Here is a 19,576-nt window from a genome sequence, read left to right as displayed (position 1 = left end):
ACATCATCTCGAACTGGTTTCTTGAACATGACAATTAGTTAACTGTACTCCAATGGATCCAGATCTGAATCCAAAAGAGCGCCTTTGTGATGTGGAGGAACGGGAGATTCGCATCATGGATGAGCAGCCGACAAAACTGCAGCAACCGCGTGATGCCATCATGTCCATATGGACCGAAATCTCTGAGGAATGTTTCCAGCACCATGTAGAACGAAGGCAGTTCTGAAGGCAAAAGGGGGTTCAACCCGGTACTAGTAAAGTGAGTGCTCCTAATCGCAGCATGTTACCTGTATAAAGATATCTGTCCACAGAAGCAATAAAAAAAAAAAAAAATTTGTGAAGAGAACCGATATACCCCAAAAATAGTGTGTGCTAAATAAATAACTATTAAAAATACTTCCCTTTTGGGCATATTTATATTTAGTTAATAATTTATAATCTATACCTAGACTCCAATTGCCATCTGATTGATGGCATTAATTATCCGCACTATGAGAGGGGAGAAATGGTGCGGCTGTAGGCAGATACATTGGTGGATGTTATTCCTACAAATTTGTTTAATGTTTTTAAATGTTGTCTTTTTTTTTGTGGATTCCATGTTTATACTATACAAAGGACATACAGTGTGAGACTCATTGGGAGAATAAGTAAGATTGTTAAACTAATTAAAGATGATTAGATTTGGTACGATAAACACCCAAGGCCTTAACTCGACCCCAAAAAACATATAGTACTGCAAAGGCTATGGGAAGAAAAAATAAATATATATGTTTCCTTCGGGAAACACATTGGCGCCTTGTGGATAATATTATTTTAAGAAATCAGAGATTTCCGTATTCCATACATGCATCAATAAAAACAAAGAAAAAAAGAGGTGTAGCCATATTATTCTCTAAAGATCTGGACTTAAAATTTAAATATGTAGAAACTGATCCTGATGGTAGATATATTATAGCTATTGCTGAAAATAATAATATATTATTCACATTAGTGAATATATATGCACCTAATACCTCTCCAGCTTGCTATCTGTCTAACCTATTAGGAAAAGTTCAGAAGGTAAAACAGGGTTTTTTAATTTGGATGGGAGACTTTAACTGCATCTTAGACCCTCATTTAGATAAAATGTCTTCAAAGAGAATTATTAATGATCGAAATCTTCTCCTACAGGCTCAGAGATTCCAAGCTTTGATAAAATCGCATGCGTTATTTGTTATCTGGAGAATGGCCCACCCTATAGAAAAAGATTTCACATGTTTTTCTAAAACACATAACTCATACTCCCGTATCGATTTAATTTTGGGAGAATGTAATTTAGCATTAAAAGCAAAAAATATTAAAATACACGAAACAACATGGTCCGACCACAATTTAGTTACTATGGATGTGGAGGAGAATGGGGAAAAACTTAGAACAGATTGGAGATTGAATCATAAACTAATGGAAAAACCAGAAGACATCGAATATATAAAAAAAGCATCTCATCTTTACTTTATTGAAAATGATGTGGATAACATTTCAGCCTTAAGTCTCTGGTGTGCATTCAAGGCAGTTATAAGGGGACATTTCATCAAATTGGGAGCATATGCAAAAAAAAAAAAAAAAAAAAAAAGCGGGAGCTAAAATATCCGACTTATATATCACCCTTTTTCACCTTAATAAACTTAACAAACAGAATCCCTCTAAAAATACTGTTATGAGAATTAAAGAAATAAATGATAAAATTAACCACATATTACTGGAGAACACCAACAGAGCCTTGATGACTTTGAAATCAAAAAAGATACTACAAAGGAAACAGGGCAGATAAAATGTTATCCAACCAATTGAAAAAGAAAAGGGAAGATAAGATGATTACAAGAATTGTATATAAAGGAAAAACTCTCCTAGCTCCCAATGAGATAGGCCAAGCCTTTAACAAATTTTATGAAGAGTTATATAATTTGCCAAATAAGTCTACAGAATTAGATGTAAAGAACTTTCTTTCGGATAGAGTACTTCCTAAACTCCCTAAATATGTTTTGGACACCTTAAATGAAAAAATATCCTTAGATGAGGTTTATAAAGAAATACACAGATTACGGGAAAAAAAATCCCCTGGACCAGATGGTTTCGATGCAAGATTTTATAAAATATTTATTGAGGAGATCTCACCATGTCTAGTCCGAGCCTACAATGAGGGTATGGATAAGGGGGCGCTTCCTGAAGAATTTTTGAGAGGCGATATTACGCCAATACTTAAAGTAGGGAAGGAACCTGACAAGATAACTAGTTATAGACCTATATCCCTTTTAAATATAGACGCAAAAATATATGCAGGTATACTAGCTCAAAGACTAAACATAGTGTTACCGCAGCTGATCCATACAGATCAAGTTGGATTTATCAAAGGAGGTTCTGCATCTAACCATATAAGAGCTCTATTGGGAATTTTTGAAGAAAATATACAAACTAAAACTCCTCAGTTGACCCTATCTCTAGATGCTGAAAAAGCCTTTGATAGGGTCAACTGGAGATATCTAGCAGAAACCCTAAAAGCATTTGGGATAAAAGGCAAGATTCACCAAGCGATAATGGCCCTCTATAAGAATCCGAGAGGTAGAGTAATTGGATCAGGAATTAAATCTAACTGGTTCCCGCTGTCTAATGGGACAAGACAAGGTTGTCCTCTTTCACCACTGCTCTACGTCCTATCCTTAGAACCTCTTGCAAGAGATATTAGAAGTAGCTCTGGGATAGTGGGCTTTATGCAGACGACATATTACTTACAATTAAAGACCCAGTGAATTCAGTGAATCAGATTATGAAGCTAATACACCAATTTAGCTTTATTTCCAACTATAAACTAAATATAAATAAATCAATAGTGTTACCATCCTATTTTAATGAAACACAAAAGAAAGAAATCGAGAGAATTGGTTTCGGTTGTACAAATGAAACCTTAGTATACTTAGGTGTTAAAATTACAAATACTCCAAATACATGGGTTGAAAAAAATTTACTTCCCATGATTAAAGAAATGAATTTATCCTTTAAAAAATGGCGAAACCTATTTATCTCTTGGTGGGGGAGGATAAATGTTGTGAAAGCATATATCCTACCCAAATTTATATATTTGTTCAGGATGATTCCACTGAATATACCCTACAGTTGGTTAGACCTAATTCAAGGTGCTATAAATAGATTTATCTGGGGAGGTAAAAAACCGAGATTAAATGCTAAATTGATTACAAAAAATAAAGAGCAAGGTGGATTAAGTGTCCCCCTAATCCAAGAATATTCACAGGCAGCTTTGTTAATGCATGCCAGTATATCACAGAGAAAGGAATCTATTCAGGAGCCTTGGTATAGGGGTGAGATTATAAAAAAATATCCTTTTAAAGATTTACAAACTTTTTTTTGGATCCCCTATAAGAGAGCGATAGAATTAATGCCAACTATAAACAGCCTAGTCCTAAGACATTTGTATATGAATTGGACTTGGGTAAGAAGTAAGCTAGGTCTAAAGATAGTAGTGGATTTACCGTTGGATATTATAGAAAATCTAATGGACAATATAAACCTAAAAACTTGGATACAAGGAGGTGCCTATAGAATAAAAGACCTAATCAATGGCTCTAACATGAAGTCCTTCTCTCAGCTTCAATCAGAATTTAATTTATCAGCAGGCGAAGCATATAATTATTTAAGAGTTAAAAGTTTTCTATTAAAATCGATAAATTGGAATCAAAATTTAAAAGCACAAAAACTCTTATGCGATCTAGTGGCAGGGGAATCACAAAAAAAACTGCTGTCAAAGGCATTAACTTTGATAACGCTACTTAAAAAAGGAGCATATCCCCTTAGCAATTAAAAAATGGGAGAGAGATTTAGATATCACAATTAAATTAGAAGAATGGAATAAATCACTGTACGTATCATATAAAAACATACACTGTTTGAATCTAAATGAGATGCAATATAAACTGATGAACCGGTGGTATTTAGTTCCTACAACACTGGCAAAAATGTCTCCCAATAATTTGGCGAACTGTTGGAGATGTGGGTACTATAAAGGAGATATTATCCACATTTGGTGGAGCTGTCCTCCGATAAATAGAATTTGGCAAGAACTATCTAATAAGCTTATTAAATTATATGGATTACACTGGGGACTAACACCAGAAAGAGCCCTATTACATTTAAACCTACCCAAAATTTCTACTCAAGAATTGCAGTTTTTACTACATGTGTTAACAGCAGCTAAAATAATTTTATCCAGAAACTGGAGAACCTCAGACCCAATTAGCTGGATAAAAATAAAATCTCAAATTCTGCACCAATGCTATATGGAAAAATTGCTTCTGTTATATGATAGAGGGAATAAATCTGGGTCAGTAGCCTGGGAAAACTGGATAAAAATCCTGCAAGAAGGCAAAATGGATTAATAAAGATTAGCAATCTTCCATCTTTCTATCCTGTAGCCATACCCCTGCAGATTGAAAGAAACAGAGCCTTAATAATATCCCAATAGAGTCAATAACACACTGATATGAAGAAGTAGTATTGCCCTCTTATTTTTGCTATTTCTAATTTTTTTTTGAAGTATGTGGCAATAGTTTGTCACTTGGAATCCAAAATTGTATGTATAACCTAAATTATTTTATGTATTTATGTTTAAGTTTATCTATGTATTTATCTTTAAGTCTTTTTGTATTTTTGTATAAAAAAAAAAAAATTACTTCCCTTTTTTTTTTTCTTACAGCTGCCGCCTCAAAAAGAAGAAGTTTCTGTGCTGTATCACAGCCTTCAGGGGATCGGACCTGAACATCCACAACATTTGGAGGAGAGATCCTGGACACAGTAGGGTTCCCCCATCCCCCCCTCCCTGAGCGCACCTAGCACATAACTTTTTGTGCATTGGATCCCGTGAGTGCAACTATTTACTATCCTATTCACAAGCTTTTGTAAACAGTATCACACTATTGGTTCTGCCTTCTCTCTCTCTCTCTCTCTCTCTCTTCAGTGAAGTCTAATCCTGCTATGAGAGGGGAATGAGAAACATGCAAACCTTCAGCACTATTGTGAGTGCAATTGACAATATAATTAACACCGTATTGTCTGAACAGTCTATACTATTGTTGTTGTTTTGTTAGTTTCGCTTACATGAGCGCCCCCAATTGAAATTGAACCACAGAAGTAGGGCTGCAACTAACGATTATTTTCATAATCTATTAGTTGGCCGATTATTTTTTCGATTAATCGGATAAAAAAAAAATGTATGTACATTTTTCATTTATTTAAATGATGTTAAATACAAACAGCAGAATAAAAAAAAACTTGCAAAAAATGCATTTCTTGTCTTTATTTCCCAACCAGCCCCCCCAATTTATGCACATTTGAGCCCAGGCTTGCCACGCTGCCTCCCAGACATGCCCCTCCACGGTGCCTCCCACATATGCCACACTGCCTCCCACATATACCACTCCACGCTGCCTCCCACATAATCCACTCCACGCTGCCTCCCACATATTCCACTCCACGCTGCCTCCCACATATTCCACTCCACGCTGCCTCCCACATATTCCACTCTACCCCCACATATGCCACTGTGCCTGATATGCCTTATACCCCCTGATACACCACTCCATCCTCCCAAGACATGCCATGCTGCCCTCCCCACATATGCCTTATATACCGTATATGCCTTATACCCCCAGATATGTCACTCTATCCTCCCCAGATATGCCTTATACCCCCCTCCAGATATCTCATAGTGCCCTCATAGAGTCACAGACCTGTTCACAGCACACTGACACCATACTTTTATAAATAGGTACTGGGTTAATCTTCACTGCCCCCAGGATTTAGATTCCCTTTAGTCTGTCCCCCTTTAACTGCGCCTTAAGTTAACTATTAAATTAATTAAATTAACACTCAGTCCTCATCATTAAATTAACCCTAAACACCCCATTAACCATAACTACCCCTAAATTAACTCTAAATACCCCATCAAACACAACTACCCTAAATTAACCCTTAACACACCATTAACCACAGCATCCCCTAAATTAACCCTAAAGACCCCCATCAACCACAAGAGCCCCTAAATTAACCCTAAACACCCCATTAACCACAACTGCCTCAATTTAACCCGAAACACCCCATTAACCATAGCTGCCCCTATATTAACCCTTAACACCCCATTAACCATAGCTGCCCCTAAATTAACCCTAACCTTACAAAAAATTACTGCAGTTTTTCTGAAGTAATACTACAGTTTTTTGGACATGAAAAAACTGCAATACTCCACTTCACTGCAGTTTTACTGCATTTGTACTTCACTGTACTACAGTTTTACTGCAGTTATTTTTGTAAGGAAGTACAAATGCAATAAAGCTGCAGTACAGTGAATTACAACTGTAGGTTTGCAATATAAAAAAAAAGTGCACTAAATGTGCAGTACAGTGAAGTACAAATGCAGTAAAACTGCAGTAAATGTGCAGTAATACTGCAGTAAAAATGCAGTATTGCAGTCTTTTCATGTCGAAAAAAAACCTTAATTTTTTTGTAAGGGTAAACACCCCATTAACCATAACTGCCCCTAAATTAACCCTAAACACCCCATTAACCATAGCTGCCCCTAAATTAACCCTAAACACCCCATTAACCATAGCTGCCCCTAAACACCCCATTAACCATAACTGCCCCTAAATTAACCCCCACCTCCCCTAACTTTCAGCAGCCCAAATATTAATTTTATACTTACAGTTAGATGAGTGTCACAGAGCTCTGAAAAAACCCTCATTTTATAAAATCGATAAAAATCGATTCAACTAATCGATAATGAAATTTGTTGGCAACGATTTTCGTTATCGATTATTATCGATTTTATCGATTAGTTGTTGCAGCCCTACACAGAAGCAATAAGATTCCAAACTCTCCACCATGGCCAAGACCAAACAGCTGTCCAAGGACGTCAGGGACCAGACCGTAGAGCTACAGAAGGCTGGAATAGGCTACAAGACCATCATCAAGCAGCTTGGTGAGAAGGTGACAACAGTTGGTATGATTATTCGCAAAGTGAATAAACACAATAACTGTAAATGTCCCTCTGTCTGGGGCTCCATGCAAGATCTCATCTCGTGAAGTTTCAATGATCATGAGAACGGTGAGGAATCAGCCCAGAACTACATGGGAGGATCTTGTCAATGATCTCAAGGCAGCTGGGACCATAGTCACCAAGAATACAATTGGTAACACACTACGCCGTGAAAGACTGAAATCCTGCAGCGCCCGCAAAGTTCCCCTGCTCAGGAAAGCACATGTACAGGCCCGTCTGAAGTTTGCCAATGAACATCTGAATGAAACAGTTGTCAGATGAGACCAAAATCGAGCTATTTGGCATCAACTCAACTTGCTGCCTTTGAAGGAGGAGGAATGCCTATGACCCCAAGAACACCGTCAAACATAGAGGTGGAAACATTATGCTTTGGGGTGTTGTTCTGCTAAGGGGCAGGAAAACTTCACCGCATCAAAGGGAATATAGGGCCATGTACCGTCAAATGTTGGGTGAGAACCTCCTTCCCTCAGCCAGGGCATTGAAAATGGGTTGTGGATGGGTATTCCAGCACGACAATGACCCAAAACACACAGACAAGGCAACAAAGGAGTGGCTTAAGAGGAAGCACATTGTCCTGCAGTAGCCTAGCCAGTCCCCAGACCTTAATCCCATAGAAAATCTGTGGAGACCTCGAAAAACTTAATGACTTGGAAAGGATCTGCAAAGAGGAGTGGGACAAAATCCCTCCTGAGCAAACCTGGTGGCCAACAACAAGAAATGTCTGACCTCTGTGATTGCCAACAAGGGTTTTGCCACCAAGTACTAAGTCATGTTTTGCAAAGGGGTCAAATACTTATTTTGGAGCATTCACAGTGCATCCTGGGGTGGGTTTTCAGTGTTGCTGAATGCCTTGCTATCGAGGAATTTCAGAGACATCATTGAAGCTTGATCGCCTCTTAAGCTCTTTTAAATCAGGTGTCCTCCGCCACACAGTGTATGGCAGACGTTGACGCATAGGAGAGGGGCCACATGAGCCCCTGCTGCCGTTATCTCTCTAAGCTGGTTTAATGCCATGAAATGACCGTTTTTCCTTGACGTGCCTGGCACGCCATTGGTCGTTAAAAGGTTAAAATACTTTTTTTTCCACATACTAAATATTATTTAAACCAGTAATTTGTAATCATTCACAATCTATAAAACACAGGTTTCCAATTTTATGACACATGAAAAGTAAAAAAAAAAAAAAAAAAAAGATAGCATATATGGTAGATATAGGGATGTTTTTCTTACCAACTGAGTTGAGAGTCTGATAATTTTCCATCATGACTTCTCTGTAAAGAACTTTCTGTGCCTCTTCCAAGCAATTCCATTCATCTTCACTGAAGTAAACAGCCACATCATCAAATCTTATAAGAACCTAAAAAACAGTAATACTGCATTAAGTCCTTTAGGACCAGGGCTACTTTTAAGTCGATGCTTGATCACTTCCTAATTTTTTTTTTTTTTTTTTTTTTTTTTTAATATAGTGAATATGATCACATTGTTGATCACTTTCTGGGCCATAACTGTGTTTTTCAGTGATGTGCCTGGCACATCATTGGTTGTTAAGGGGTGATTCAACTATGATTTCTCACCAAGTATTTTTTACTTTTCAGGACAAGTAGGGCTGTCTTCTGAAATCATAATTAAGTATATAAACCATTGTGACAAAGGCCACAATGTTCATGGTTTCACCTATAAAAAACTATATAGCCAATGCATATGAAAAATAAGCAAAATGTATTTAGGCATTTGTCCTGTTTTTGGAAACACCTGATATGCCTTGTATTTCAATCTATTTTGGTAGATACAATTCTTAATATGAAAGATGTTGTGGTAGTGTGCGCCTCTGCAGGGTACTTTCACAACAGGACATGACAAAGAAGGTTCAAAATAAAGTATGTTTTATTTCACTCTGCAGCCAAACAAACAGTAATCTAAAAGCAGAGACTGACAGCGTGTTAATAAACAGCAAATAAAAAGAAAAAACAATTATTTTTACACATAGGGGACTGTAAAATGCCATGTGTTATATTGAAAATCCATCAAGTAGCATCCACTCCCTACCTGGTGACTCCTCACACTGGCCTCTCTCTCTCTCAATACTGCAGCACATTTTAAACCCAAGTGATTAGTCTCCTTGAACCACCCGTCCAGTTCATGCATGTGCAATGCTGAAATAGTTTTTTGTGGGAAGGGTTTATACATTCCATGAGACGTGCATCACTGTTTCCAAACTAGATTTTGTTTTTATATAAGCTGGATGTTAGACTCCAACATCAGCAAGATAAACCAAGAGTTTTAGAAAAGTATCCATATTCAGCAGACAACTCAAAGTATTTTACTAGGGCCATTTAACACTTTTTATTTAACGATTTTAGCAACAATCCATGCTAAACATTTCAGTAAAGTTTACAAATTACAAAGTATTTACAAGTAAGGAAACAGCTCTTGATTTGTATTCTGCAACACCCCGAGCACAGCAATATCCTACATGCATGGATATATCATGTTTTTCAGACATGGTGGGGTCAAAATTGTAGCACATGCATTATCAGTTTTCAAACATGGAATTTTGACAGATAACTCTCCTGGCTTTTGATCTCATTTGAGGCACAGTAGAGGTCCCTTACTTCAACTTAACCAGTTTTACATTGCGTTACCTGGAAGAAGAAATAAAACACCAACAATCAATCTCCCACCAACACATAACCAGACACCCTACTTTCTATGTGGCCCCTGCAAAACACAAATCTAATGGTAGCAAAGAATTTGGTTTTTTTTTCTGCACCTTTTCACACGTAAGGCACATTTTGCGATAGATGCTGCACAATACCTGTAACAGAAATTTAAACAGAAACCCTCCCCCCACAATCTCCCGCTTCTCCCGAGCATTTCAATACCACATACGTGTGGCATATATCAACCTTACAGTTGAACCAGGAAGATCCACATCATTAATAACCCCTATAAGCTATATACCCCCCCAGACATTATTAAGTGGGATTTAGGGCTATTTTTTAATTGTGTTTTTGGTGGTTCAAAATCAAGTACCATACAAATAAATAACAGATTTGTGATTATATCTAGGGGTTAGAGGATAGCCTTAAGGGGTAATGCTTAGGTACTGTAAGCTGTAGGTACAGTTAGATGTAGGGTTAGGTTACAGTTATAGTGTTCGTTTATAGGGATGATGATCACATTTGGTCACTAGCTATTCATCAATGAGACCGATCAATGGCCTAAGGCTAGGTGTTTGTCAGCCTGTGATCGAGGGGGCGCTGCTGCTCTCTGCCCAGGGCAGACAGCACAGCCTCTCCGAGCCCGCCCCCCAGGCCTGAGATCACTCCCACGGAGTGATTCTGTAGGCCAGGGCTTGACAAATTTGTTGTGAATCTAGGCGCCAGCTAAAAAAGTTAGGAGCCAGGATTTTTTTTTTAAACTAACAGTTGGTTAGGAGTGATCTGATCATCATCAGCCCACTTACTAAACTCACAGCATTTGACCTGGAAGCACCCTGGACTTTCAGGTCAGTGCTGGTTTTTTTTTTTGTTGTTGTTGTTTTTTTTTAACTCTTTCGATGCTGATGTTCCATTGGAGCACAGCATTGACTGATATTTAGTCCCCACAAGCTTGTGGGGACAAATGTTAACCCCTGCAATGCCACGAATGTGTTATACACAATTGTGGCATTGAAGGGGTTAAAGCTGCACTGTCGCTCTCAGGGAGCGATCAGGCAGCAGGGGGGTGTTATGTCAGGTCCCCACACTCATGTGGAGACTGAAGAACCCTCTCCCCGTCCCTGAAGCTGCCTCTGGCAGCTGGGACGCAATTGCTGGTCTATAGACCAGCCATTGCAGGGGGAGTCTCTTCGATGACTGCTGTAGGCTTCCATGCCTACAGGAGTCATCACAGGGCATGTGGGGGCTCGTTTTTGCTGTTGCCTGGGCTTCCAGGCAGACCACCAGCAGCAGAGCCCCGTACAAAACGGGAATTAACCCCTAAATGTTGAAGGGGTTAATGCTGCACTTTCGCTCTAATGGAGCGATCAGGCAACAGGGGGTTGTTGTGTCAGGTCCCCAAACTTGTGTGGGGACGCAATCAACACTCAACCCCCTTTCCTGAAGCTGCCTGTGGCAGTTGAAAACACGACTGCAGGTTTTTTCAGGACAAAATTCTGAGTCCCCATGGCGACCTGGCACCTGGGATTTGTCGAGCCCTGTTGTAGGCTGAAAACGCGATTGCAGGTTTTCCTGCAGCCACAGGCAGCTTCAGGAAAGGGGGTTGGGTGTTGATTGGGTCCCCACAGAAGTGTGGGGACCTGACAACATCCCCCTGCTGCCTGATCGCTCCATGAGAGTGAAAGTGCAGCGTTAACCCCTTCAATGCTGCAATCACGGCATTTTAGGGGTTAATTCCCATTTTGTACAGGGCTCTGCTGCTGGTGGTCTGCCTGGAAGCCCAGCAACAGCAAAAACGAGCCCCCACAAGCCCTTTGACTCCTGTAGGCATGGAAGCCTACAGCAGTCATCAGAGACTCCTCCCTGCAATAACTGGTCTATAGACCAGCAATTGCGTCCCAGCTGCCAGAGGCAGCTTCAGGGACAGGGGGAACATCAGCATCGAAAGCGTAAAAAAACAAAAAAAAAAAAACAATCACCAATGGTATAAAGTGTCACTGATAATTGATCAGTTAGTCATAGCTAATGATGCATTTTTTTAAAAAAAATATTTTCAGTTGTTTTTACCTCCTCCTGATGTCCCTTTTTGGTCATGAGTGATCTGATTATAATCAGCCCAGTCTTAATTGGTTTAGCAGCAGAGCCTTAACTGACAGCAGCTGATCTGAAAGCAGTGCTGTCAAAGATTTTTTTTTTGGTTTTTTTTTTTTATATTTCAATGCAGGTGCTCTATAGAAGCACATCATTGATTGTCACTTGGTAACCACAAGTCTTTGTGGACTGAAGACATCTGGGATCACATCATTGGTTTACGTCATTCTGTTTCAATGATGGCCCCTGATAAGGCAGAATATGCCGGCGAAACACATATTGGGCATTGACTTTTAATATCTAATTCTTTTCAATTTTGTCTTTTGTTTGGGTCGGTTTCAACTATTTCAAGCTAGAAGTCCATCAGGGCTCAGCAACTTTGACTGAACACTTAGAGACAAGCACATAGCTCCACTTGGTGTTGAGCGCATTAAATGTTCCTTTCATTTTTTAGGTGTGAACGTTTTGAACATCCCTAGACTGAACTATACATTATGTATGCCATTGCAACTTTTTCTGTTGGATAAATGTGCCAGGGATGGACATTCCAAATGCATAATAAAATCAATGAAATGAAAATCATGCTACAGCAAATATTCCCATTGTCAGTATCCCTAAGAGAAAGTTTAAATGCTTACAAACGGTATATTTAAAAGATGATTTCTAAACTCATATCAGAAATCTAATAGATCATATAGGGGGAAAAAAGTCAGAATACATATTACATTGGTAATAGTTTATTTTTCTATACAGAGGAAGATCATGGTGAACATGAATAAATAAGGTGCCTACTGTACCCCTTTTTACATCTGGGACGGCCCAAACCGGATAAGGTTGATAGATATCAGAAGATGCAAATATTAATTGTCTATAGCAAAATTGTGGAAAAATCAGAATATCCCCACTTGGTTGATTTTAAGAAATCAAATTATATTTCAATTAGAAATTAAGAAAGGCAGAAATTTGATATCTGACATAGGCTGAGCTAAATCTAGGACACATTGTAAATGACAATGTCCGATAAGAATAGAAGAATTTAACCTGGAAGATGATGGGTTAGAGAGAATGTCTTTAAGGTAATAAACATTAGCACTAGAAAGGATAGACTCACAAAGGATTCTCACGGGGGGGGGGTGTCCCGGGTGTCTTGCGGGGCTGGCGGTAGACATCTACGCAATACGCGTATACAACTTCCGCTGAGTGCCGGGAGTTGTATACGCGATTTGCATAGATGTCCCCCTCCGGCCCCGCAAGACACCCGGGAGTCTGCTCTGGTAAGTCGGGGGGGGGGGGGGGGGACACAGAGTGGCAGCGTATCTCGGGGGGGAGGACAGAGTGGCAGCATATCTCGGGGGGGGGAGGACAGAGTGGCAGCATATCTCGGGGGGGGGGGACAGAGTGGCAGCATATCTCGGGGGGGGGGACAGAGTGGCAGCATGTTTTTTGGTGCTTTTTTTAAAGAAAAAAATTTCTTTAAAAAAAGCACCAAACTTTTAGGGTGCGGCCTATATCCGGGGGCGGCCTATATCCGAGCCAATACGGTATATATATATATATATATATATATATATATATATATATATATATATATATATATATATATATAGTGCGTGTGTGTGTGCAGTTTTTTTGTATGATTTTGAAATATTGATATAAAAATAAGAAAAAAAAATCATATCAGCCTAGAAGCTTTGGCAGTTTCTTCCCAAACTCTCACCTTTAGCGATGAATTGTTTTTGCGTCCCTTTGGTCTACCTCTGGATTTTTTAGGAGGAAGTTCTATGCTGGTTGGCACCTAAAGACAAAGTTATAAGAATATAACACAACAGATGCAATCAACATGTATTACAGCAGCATTTCTGAAAGGGTTTCCCCAATATTAGTTCCAACAACAGTATCCATCTGCAATTAAAGGTCTGATCATACGACTGTTGCTTCAATGCAGTTTCTGTCAGAATTAGTAGCTTGCTTGACATGTCTTAGATTCAGGATACGGCTGCAGCGTAAGTTGCCTTTGCGAATTGCGTAGACGTCTACAGACTACACACCAGGGAGTCAGAAGCACTAGAGGTTACCTGACAGGAGGATTCAGGTCCCCTGCAGCGCTGCGGGGCATCTGGATCTTAGGAAAAAAATAGGTCTATGAGACTTTTTGTTATTGTCCTAGCTGTTTATATGGGTAAAGGTCACCTCTGGTTTGGGTTGGACAGAGGCTTTGTTATTAAACCCTTCCGTACCGATGACGTACCTGGTACTTCCTGGTTGGGTGTCACCCACAGACCTGGAAGTACCAGGTACGTCATCGATGATGCGCGATCCAGCGTCCCCAGCAACCACTCCCCCTCAAGTCCATGCTCGCTTTGAAGCAAATCACGAGCACGGAATTAAAATATTTAAATAATACTGCGGTCTTCAAAGGAAGACGCAGTATGCGAACGTCGGTACGGAAGGGGTTAAACAATCTGGCTACATAAGGATGGATTATATTTGTTTGCTATTTTTAGAGTATGGTTACTTGCTAATGCCTCTTACACCCTTCAATAAAGCCACGGCCAATTGTTATCCAATTTAAACGGCGTTTTGTTCAATACATTTTAAGATACGTACATGCAATAATTTTCTCCCAAGTCCCCTCTTCTGTTGTCATTGCCAGGGCCCCAATGATACATTCTGCCTTGGGATTTTTACATTTATAAACATTAAACTGCAGCTAAAACATTCAGAACTATTCTACTATTAACTTAAACCATTCCACCAGGAATATCTACCCCAGTTGCAGACCATTGGATCATCTGCAGATGGCATGCCATACCATAAATACTCAATCGCTGCCTTACGCATTCAACTATTTTAACATCAAAAGTCAATCTTCTACATGGACAGTTTGAAAGGCCTTTATGAAAGATAGGCAGTATCTACTGCTCCTCCAGGTCTTTTATTTTAGTTACCTGGTCCAAAATAATTTGAAATAATTGACAACTCCCATTTAGCAATCTTTTCCTGAAGCATGGTATCAAATAATTTTTCAACTGCTAGTAAAATGCACTGCATACTTTGTTTTGTACATGTTTCATGGTTTGTGTAAAAACACAATGGAAAGCACCTTTGTTTGGATCCTGTATTAATTAAAATGACATACTCAAAGATTCTATGAAATGTTTGCACAAGTGTATAAGCGGTTTGTGACCAAATCTTCTAGGATTCAGCAGTCACTAGATGTGTGAACAGAAAATGTGCACAGTACAGGGGGCCATTCTACATATAAAAGTCTGTTCATTTTTAAATCAACAACCACATCTGACATTATCACATCTCCAAGAGACTTCCATGAAGACTGATAAGCCTGTTTACACATGCAATTTTACATATTACGTCATCCACGTGCAGTATGTTTATACATCATTTAAAAGGACATTTGCTAGTGTATTAAAAAAAAGCACTAAGCAATCATCATTTGAAAGAATATACATCAAATCCGATTTGTTTCCTAACATTTGCTCCCAATCCATGCTACATTGTATTGCTTTGCTTTGATGTTACCTGCGAAGACATGTCTCTCGGCTTCTCAATCACACTCGAACTGGAGGGTTTGCTTTATTTGTGAAGTCTTCTTTACGTGCAGGTTTAGAAGGTGCCAGTTATCTCCCAGCTCTCGGGATGCAGGGAGACCAAAAATGAGTGCTTATGAGAGGAGAGCGACCGTGAACAAGACGAAAGCAGCAGGGTTGTCGCTTAATTGCTCTTTAGAAACGCAACAGCGATTTTCCATAGCCAGATGTTTGGTTTTTAAGCTAGAAGATGTATGATTATCAAATCCACACAATGCGTTAAAACGCAGAGATTGTCTACGACGAGCAACAACCCAACGTTTCTGCGTGTGATGTTGCGAGCGCCGTAACGTGCTACGTCATGACGGCGACGCCTGCCAGGTTTAGCGTCATATGATGAAGTGAGGTGATAACGTGCTGGTTAGTGAGCAGCTGCTAGAAGCTCTAATACAATAAGCGGTTGACATTAGCACGCGGATTACGTTGCTTTAAACGAAACGTGTCACGCACCGCTATGTCATGCTGTGCTGGGTTGCAAGATTATACGGCGATTCGTGATTAACGGTAGACATGGCAGAATGCAATTATTTGGTCATAAGGTTGCTCAATATGTAACACACAAGTTCCAGTGTTAGTTTACAGTCTAACAGTGGACGCTTAATCTTTTCTGCTACAGGACATTTTATGTTTGAGCAAATCTGACATTTTAACTGTGGGTATATACACAGTGCCACTACGTCTTTAATTTTGTATGGTTTATACCAGTGTTTTATTTATTTACGTGCTCTTGCTACAATCAGCCTGCAGGGGTGGACATAAGAGGTGCCAACAGTGTCAGGATTAAGCTCTCTGGGAACATTCTTCTAGATACCATTATTTTGTTCATATCATCTAATTTACAAAGAAAAATGAAAGCTTGGAAAAAAAAACTGCTAACTAGATCCTAATGTTTGTCCTGAATTTAGAAATAGCTAATGTTTGGGTTTTTTAAAAATGAGAGCGCAATTAGTACAAGTAGCATATTACTATTTCAAAACCATTTGTTCCAAATATGGTCATCATGTCCCATGAGACATCATTGAAGCTGGCCAATTCGATTTACCCCATCAAACTACATATTTAGGATACCTTAGGGCATTTCAAATGCTGGTATTTTAACTCCTTAACAAATTTTAACCACCAGTCTTTGCTAAAGTTTGCAGTAGTATTTTTCGTGGGTTTTTTTCACACACATTTTATTTTAGGTATGAATTTGCAGTTCCTGGTATATGACACTGCCAAACACCCCAATATGTGCTCAACAACTCTCTTGAGTACAGTATGACCACCTTTGCATAGGTTTGTCAGGTTGTTTATGGGGTAAACGGCAACATTTGGGAGCAGACATTTTTGTTTTGAATTTTGACATCTGGTCAGTGTGCCCCCATGCTCTATTTGGTACATCCTTGAACCCGACCAATTAAATTTACCCCATCAAACCATATATTTATAAAAACTAGACACCCCATGGGTATTTCAAAACAGTACAAGGGGGTACTTTACATACAATAGTCACAGCAAAACACACATAGGTCTCCAGTAGGCCCTCCTTTGCGCACTACTCAGCACAGGAGGTCGCTATTCTAGTCTGTGGGGAAAATAGTAAACATGGGCTGTTCCCTGACCTCTGGTAGACAATGGCTGCATATCCAATCTTGGTGCAAATACTGGCCGTAGAGGTCTGTGTCCTGTAAGTCTTGACTAAATGGAGCATAACATACCACTTATAAAGCTCCCTCCCGATATGCAGGTACTCCAAATCTGTGTCTGAGCTCCACAGTCTTCAGAGTCTCTGGTGACTGGGGAAGCATGGCACTCTGTACCAGGTTGAAGAAGTAGTTCCAACAGATCTCTTATATCCACCTCCCCAAAAACAGAACCCCTTCCAAGACTAGGGCCCATAGTCTGTAGGGAGGAGGCTGGCCCTCAGGCCCCTCCAGGTGACCAGAGCACGAATTCTATGTCTCCATTAAAATCACAACAAGATAATTATATGAAGGCAAAGTTACTCTGTGTGACAAGAACGACCTATACCCCAACTGGGTACACCCGCCAAACGTTGCTTCCTGCTCCCCATGGGTTACTCCAGCGATTAACCCCTTCACTGCCAGACAAGACCAGCTTTACAGTGAGAAGAGAGGACGCCACTGCAACAGAGCTGCTCTGCCTCTGTGGCTAGCTGAAGCTGAGCTACACAGGGTGGCTATTGTCCTGAAAAGGACAATAAGTGATTATAGCAGAAGCCACTTCTCTTCGGGAACCTCGGCGGAGCTGTAGTAAACGGAAGTATAGCAATACACACTTAGGACACAGAGTCCCGCAATGTCCGAATGATTCTAGCCGTCATTCTCAGGGTGATCCTGAGGGGGAGGCGGCGATCCCGGGGTACCAGTGGATAGCTCAGGGTCCTGAGGGTATCCTGTCAAAAAACTGACGCGATTGGCCAAGGGACCCTGAGCGCCAACAGTTCAAAGTTTCCCCGGGATGGACTGCGAGATAGCCGACATGCATACGACAACTGCGCCAGCTGATCTCTGCTCTCCTGGCAGTCTCAGCGACCAGGGATCTGTAGGAGGCTCCCTCTCTGAACAACCCCTTGTCTGTACCCCACCCCTGTAAGAAATTATGAAATTACAGGGCTATTCTTTTAGGGAATGTGTGACGAATAAAGCACAAATACAAGCTTATAGAAAAATGTATATTGATATTGAATTAGGCTACTGTTACAGTTTATAAAACATATAACATACAGAAAACATTTGATAATAATACAAAACAAAAGGGATACTTAAGCACATTCTTGGGAAACCTCTCTCAGCTCACGGGCTTCTCCTGAACGCCATCTTGCGCAGCTTCGTTCTGAGTCTCCTGACCCAGGACACTTCTGTTCACTGCGCTCTCCTTTCTCAGACTCCTCTTTCTCCTGGAATCTTCTTTCTCTTGCAGCCCCTAACTAGTCATCCCAGAATTCCTTGTGTCATGCCACGGCATGAGTAACTGGAGCTTGGCACTAAATGGGTCAAGGTATTTGACTGATGCTAAGTCCAGTAACATTTGTTCACACCTTTCCTTTTGGAGTCAGAACCCAAAATACAACTTGATTACCCCATGCTGGGTATTGTCACCTGGGACAGGAAGGTATGCCTGTGGAAGAGTGAAGGGCCAGACATCATAGCTACATCTCCCTGGGGTGTGGAGACAGGGTATCAATAGACACAGGGTAAAATTATTAAATGTATAATGTCCAAAATATGATGGGTACATAACTTTTGGGCCCTATCGTACATTGCATCCTTATCTCTGTGATGTGCTGGTTTCAGGGAGACCAAACATGCCATGCAGGCATGACCATAACAAGTGTTATGCGAACGTGTCCTTGTGCCAACTAATACAGATGTGGAGTTTGGTATGAAAATGATCACTAGGACCAGAGAATTATGATGATCCTGGTGTCATAATGATGCCAAGCTCAGCCAGCGTCATATTACATATTTTGTGATCCCAGACCAAAGTTGAGAAGATATAACCCCGCCTTCAGAAGGTCATAGTTCTGAACCCCCTACTCCCATCCCCTAGCTCAGGTAACAGGAAAAGGGCGGTCTTGGGGGGGGGATAAAAAGGTGGGCAATTGGTAATGGAGAAAGAGCCTGTTTTTACCATCACAGAGACAACATCAAGGCTCCGAGGAAGTATGGTATGATACGCTGTTTTATCCCTTTTATTTTATACTGTTTTGTACTTGTACTATTTTAGTCTATGTCTCTTTTTATATGCATTTTTGTGTAACAGCACTCTGACCCATTTTATACTCAGATTAAACATTTTTAATCAGTTCTGTCTTTGTTCTCTTATCGAATTCAGCCTAGAGATAGCCTTTTGTATACATATAGATATGTCACGTTACTAAGAGGTTAACTATATAGATATCAGTTTGGGGATTGTGTCATTATCACAGTCTGATTGTTTTGGGTAACCTAAGACGCCCAGTTTTAAAGTTCTTGGTGGTGGCAGCGTGTTTTACACTGGGAGTTTTGGGGTGACTGGTTGGGGTTGGTGGTGGTTGCTTGGTGCCCTGCGGGGAAAGTGACCAAACGCGCCGGAAGTCTGGTTGGCGTTTGACCCTTGTTACGCCCGTA

At 40.1% G+C, this 19,576-nt stretch overlaps 1 protein-coding gene across 2 annotated transcripts in view; it reads right to left on the bottom strand.

The window, feature by feature from the left end:
* The window catches only part of LOC128491448 (zinc finger protein 883-like), a 30,984-nt gene extending 15,249 nt beyond the window's left edge, over nucleotides 1-15,735 (bottom strand). For both annotated transcript variants that reach the window (XM_053463770.1, XM_053463775.1), the window contains exons 1-3: nucleotides 15,394-15,735; nucleotides 13,571-13,648; nucleotides 8,333-8,459 (exon numbers count right to left, since the gene is read on the bottom strand). In XM_053463770.1, coding sequence (XP_053319745.1) covers nucleotides 8,333-8,459; nucleotides 13,571-13,648; nucleotides 15,394-15,405 — 217 coding nt within the window. In that variant the 5' untranslated portion in view covers nucleotides 15,406-15,735. The remainder of the gene's footprint in view (nucleotides 1-8,332; nucleotides 8,460-13,570; nucleotides 13,649-15,393) is intronic.
* Between the last annotated feature and the right edge of the window lie 3,841 nt (nucleotides 15,736-19,576).

Source organism: Spea bombifrons, chromosome 1 (genome assembly GCF_027358695.1).
Source record: "Spea bombifrons isolate aSpeBom1 chromosome 1, aSpeBom1.2.pri, whole genome shotgun sequence".
Taxonomy (NCBI): Eukaryota; Metazoa; Chordata; class Amphibia; order Anura; family Pelobatidae; genus Spea; species Spea bombifrons.
The sequence above is the reverse complement of the archived record's forward strand: the minus strand, read 5'-3'. Positions and strand labels throughout refer to the sequence as shown.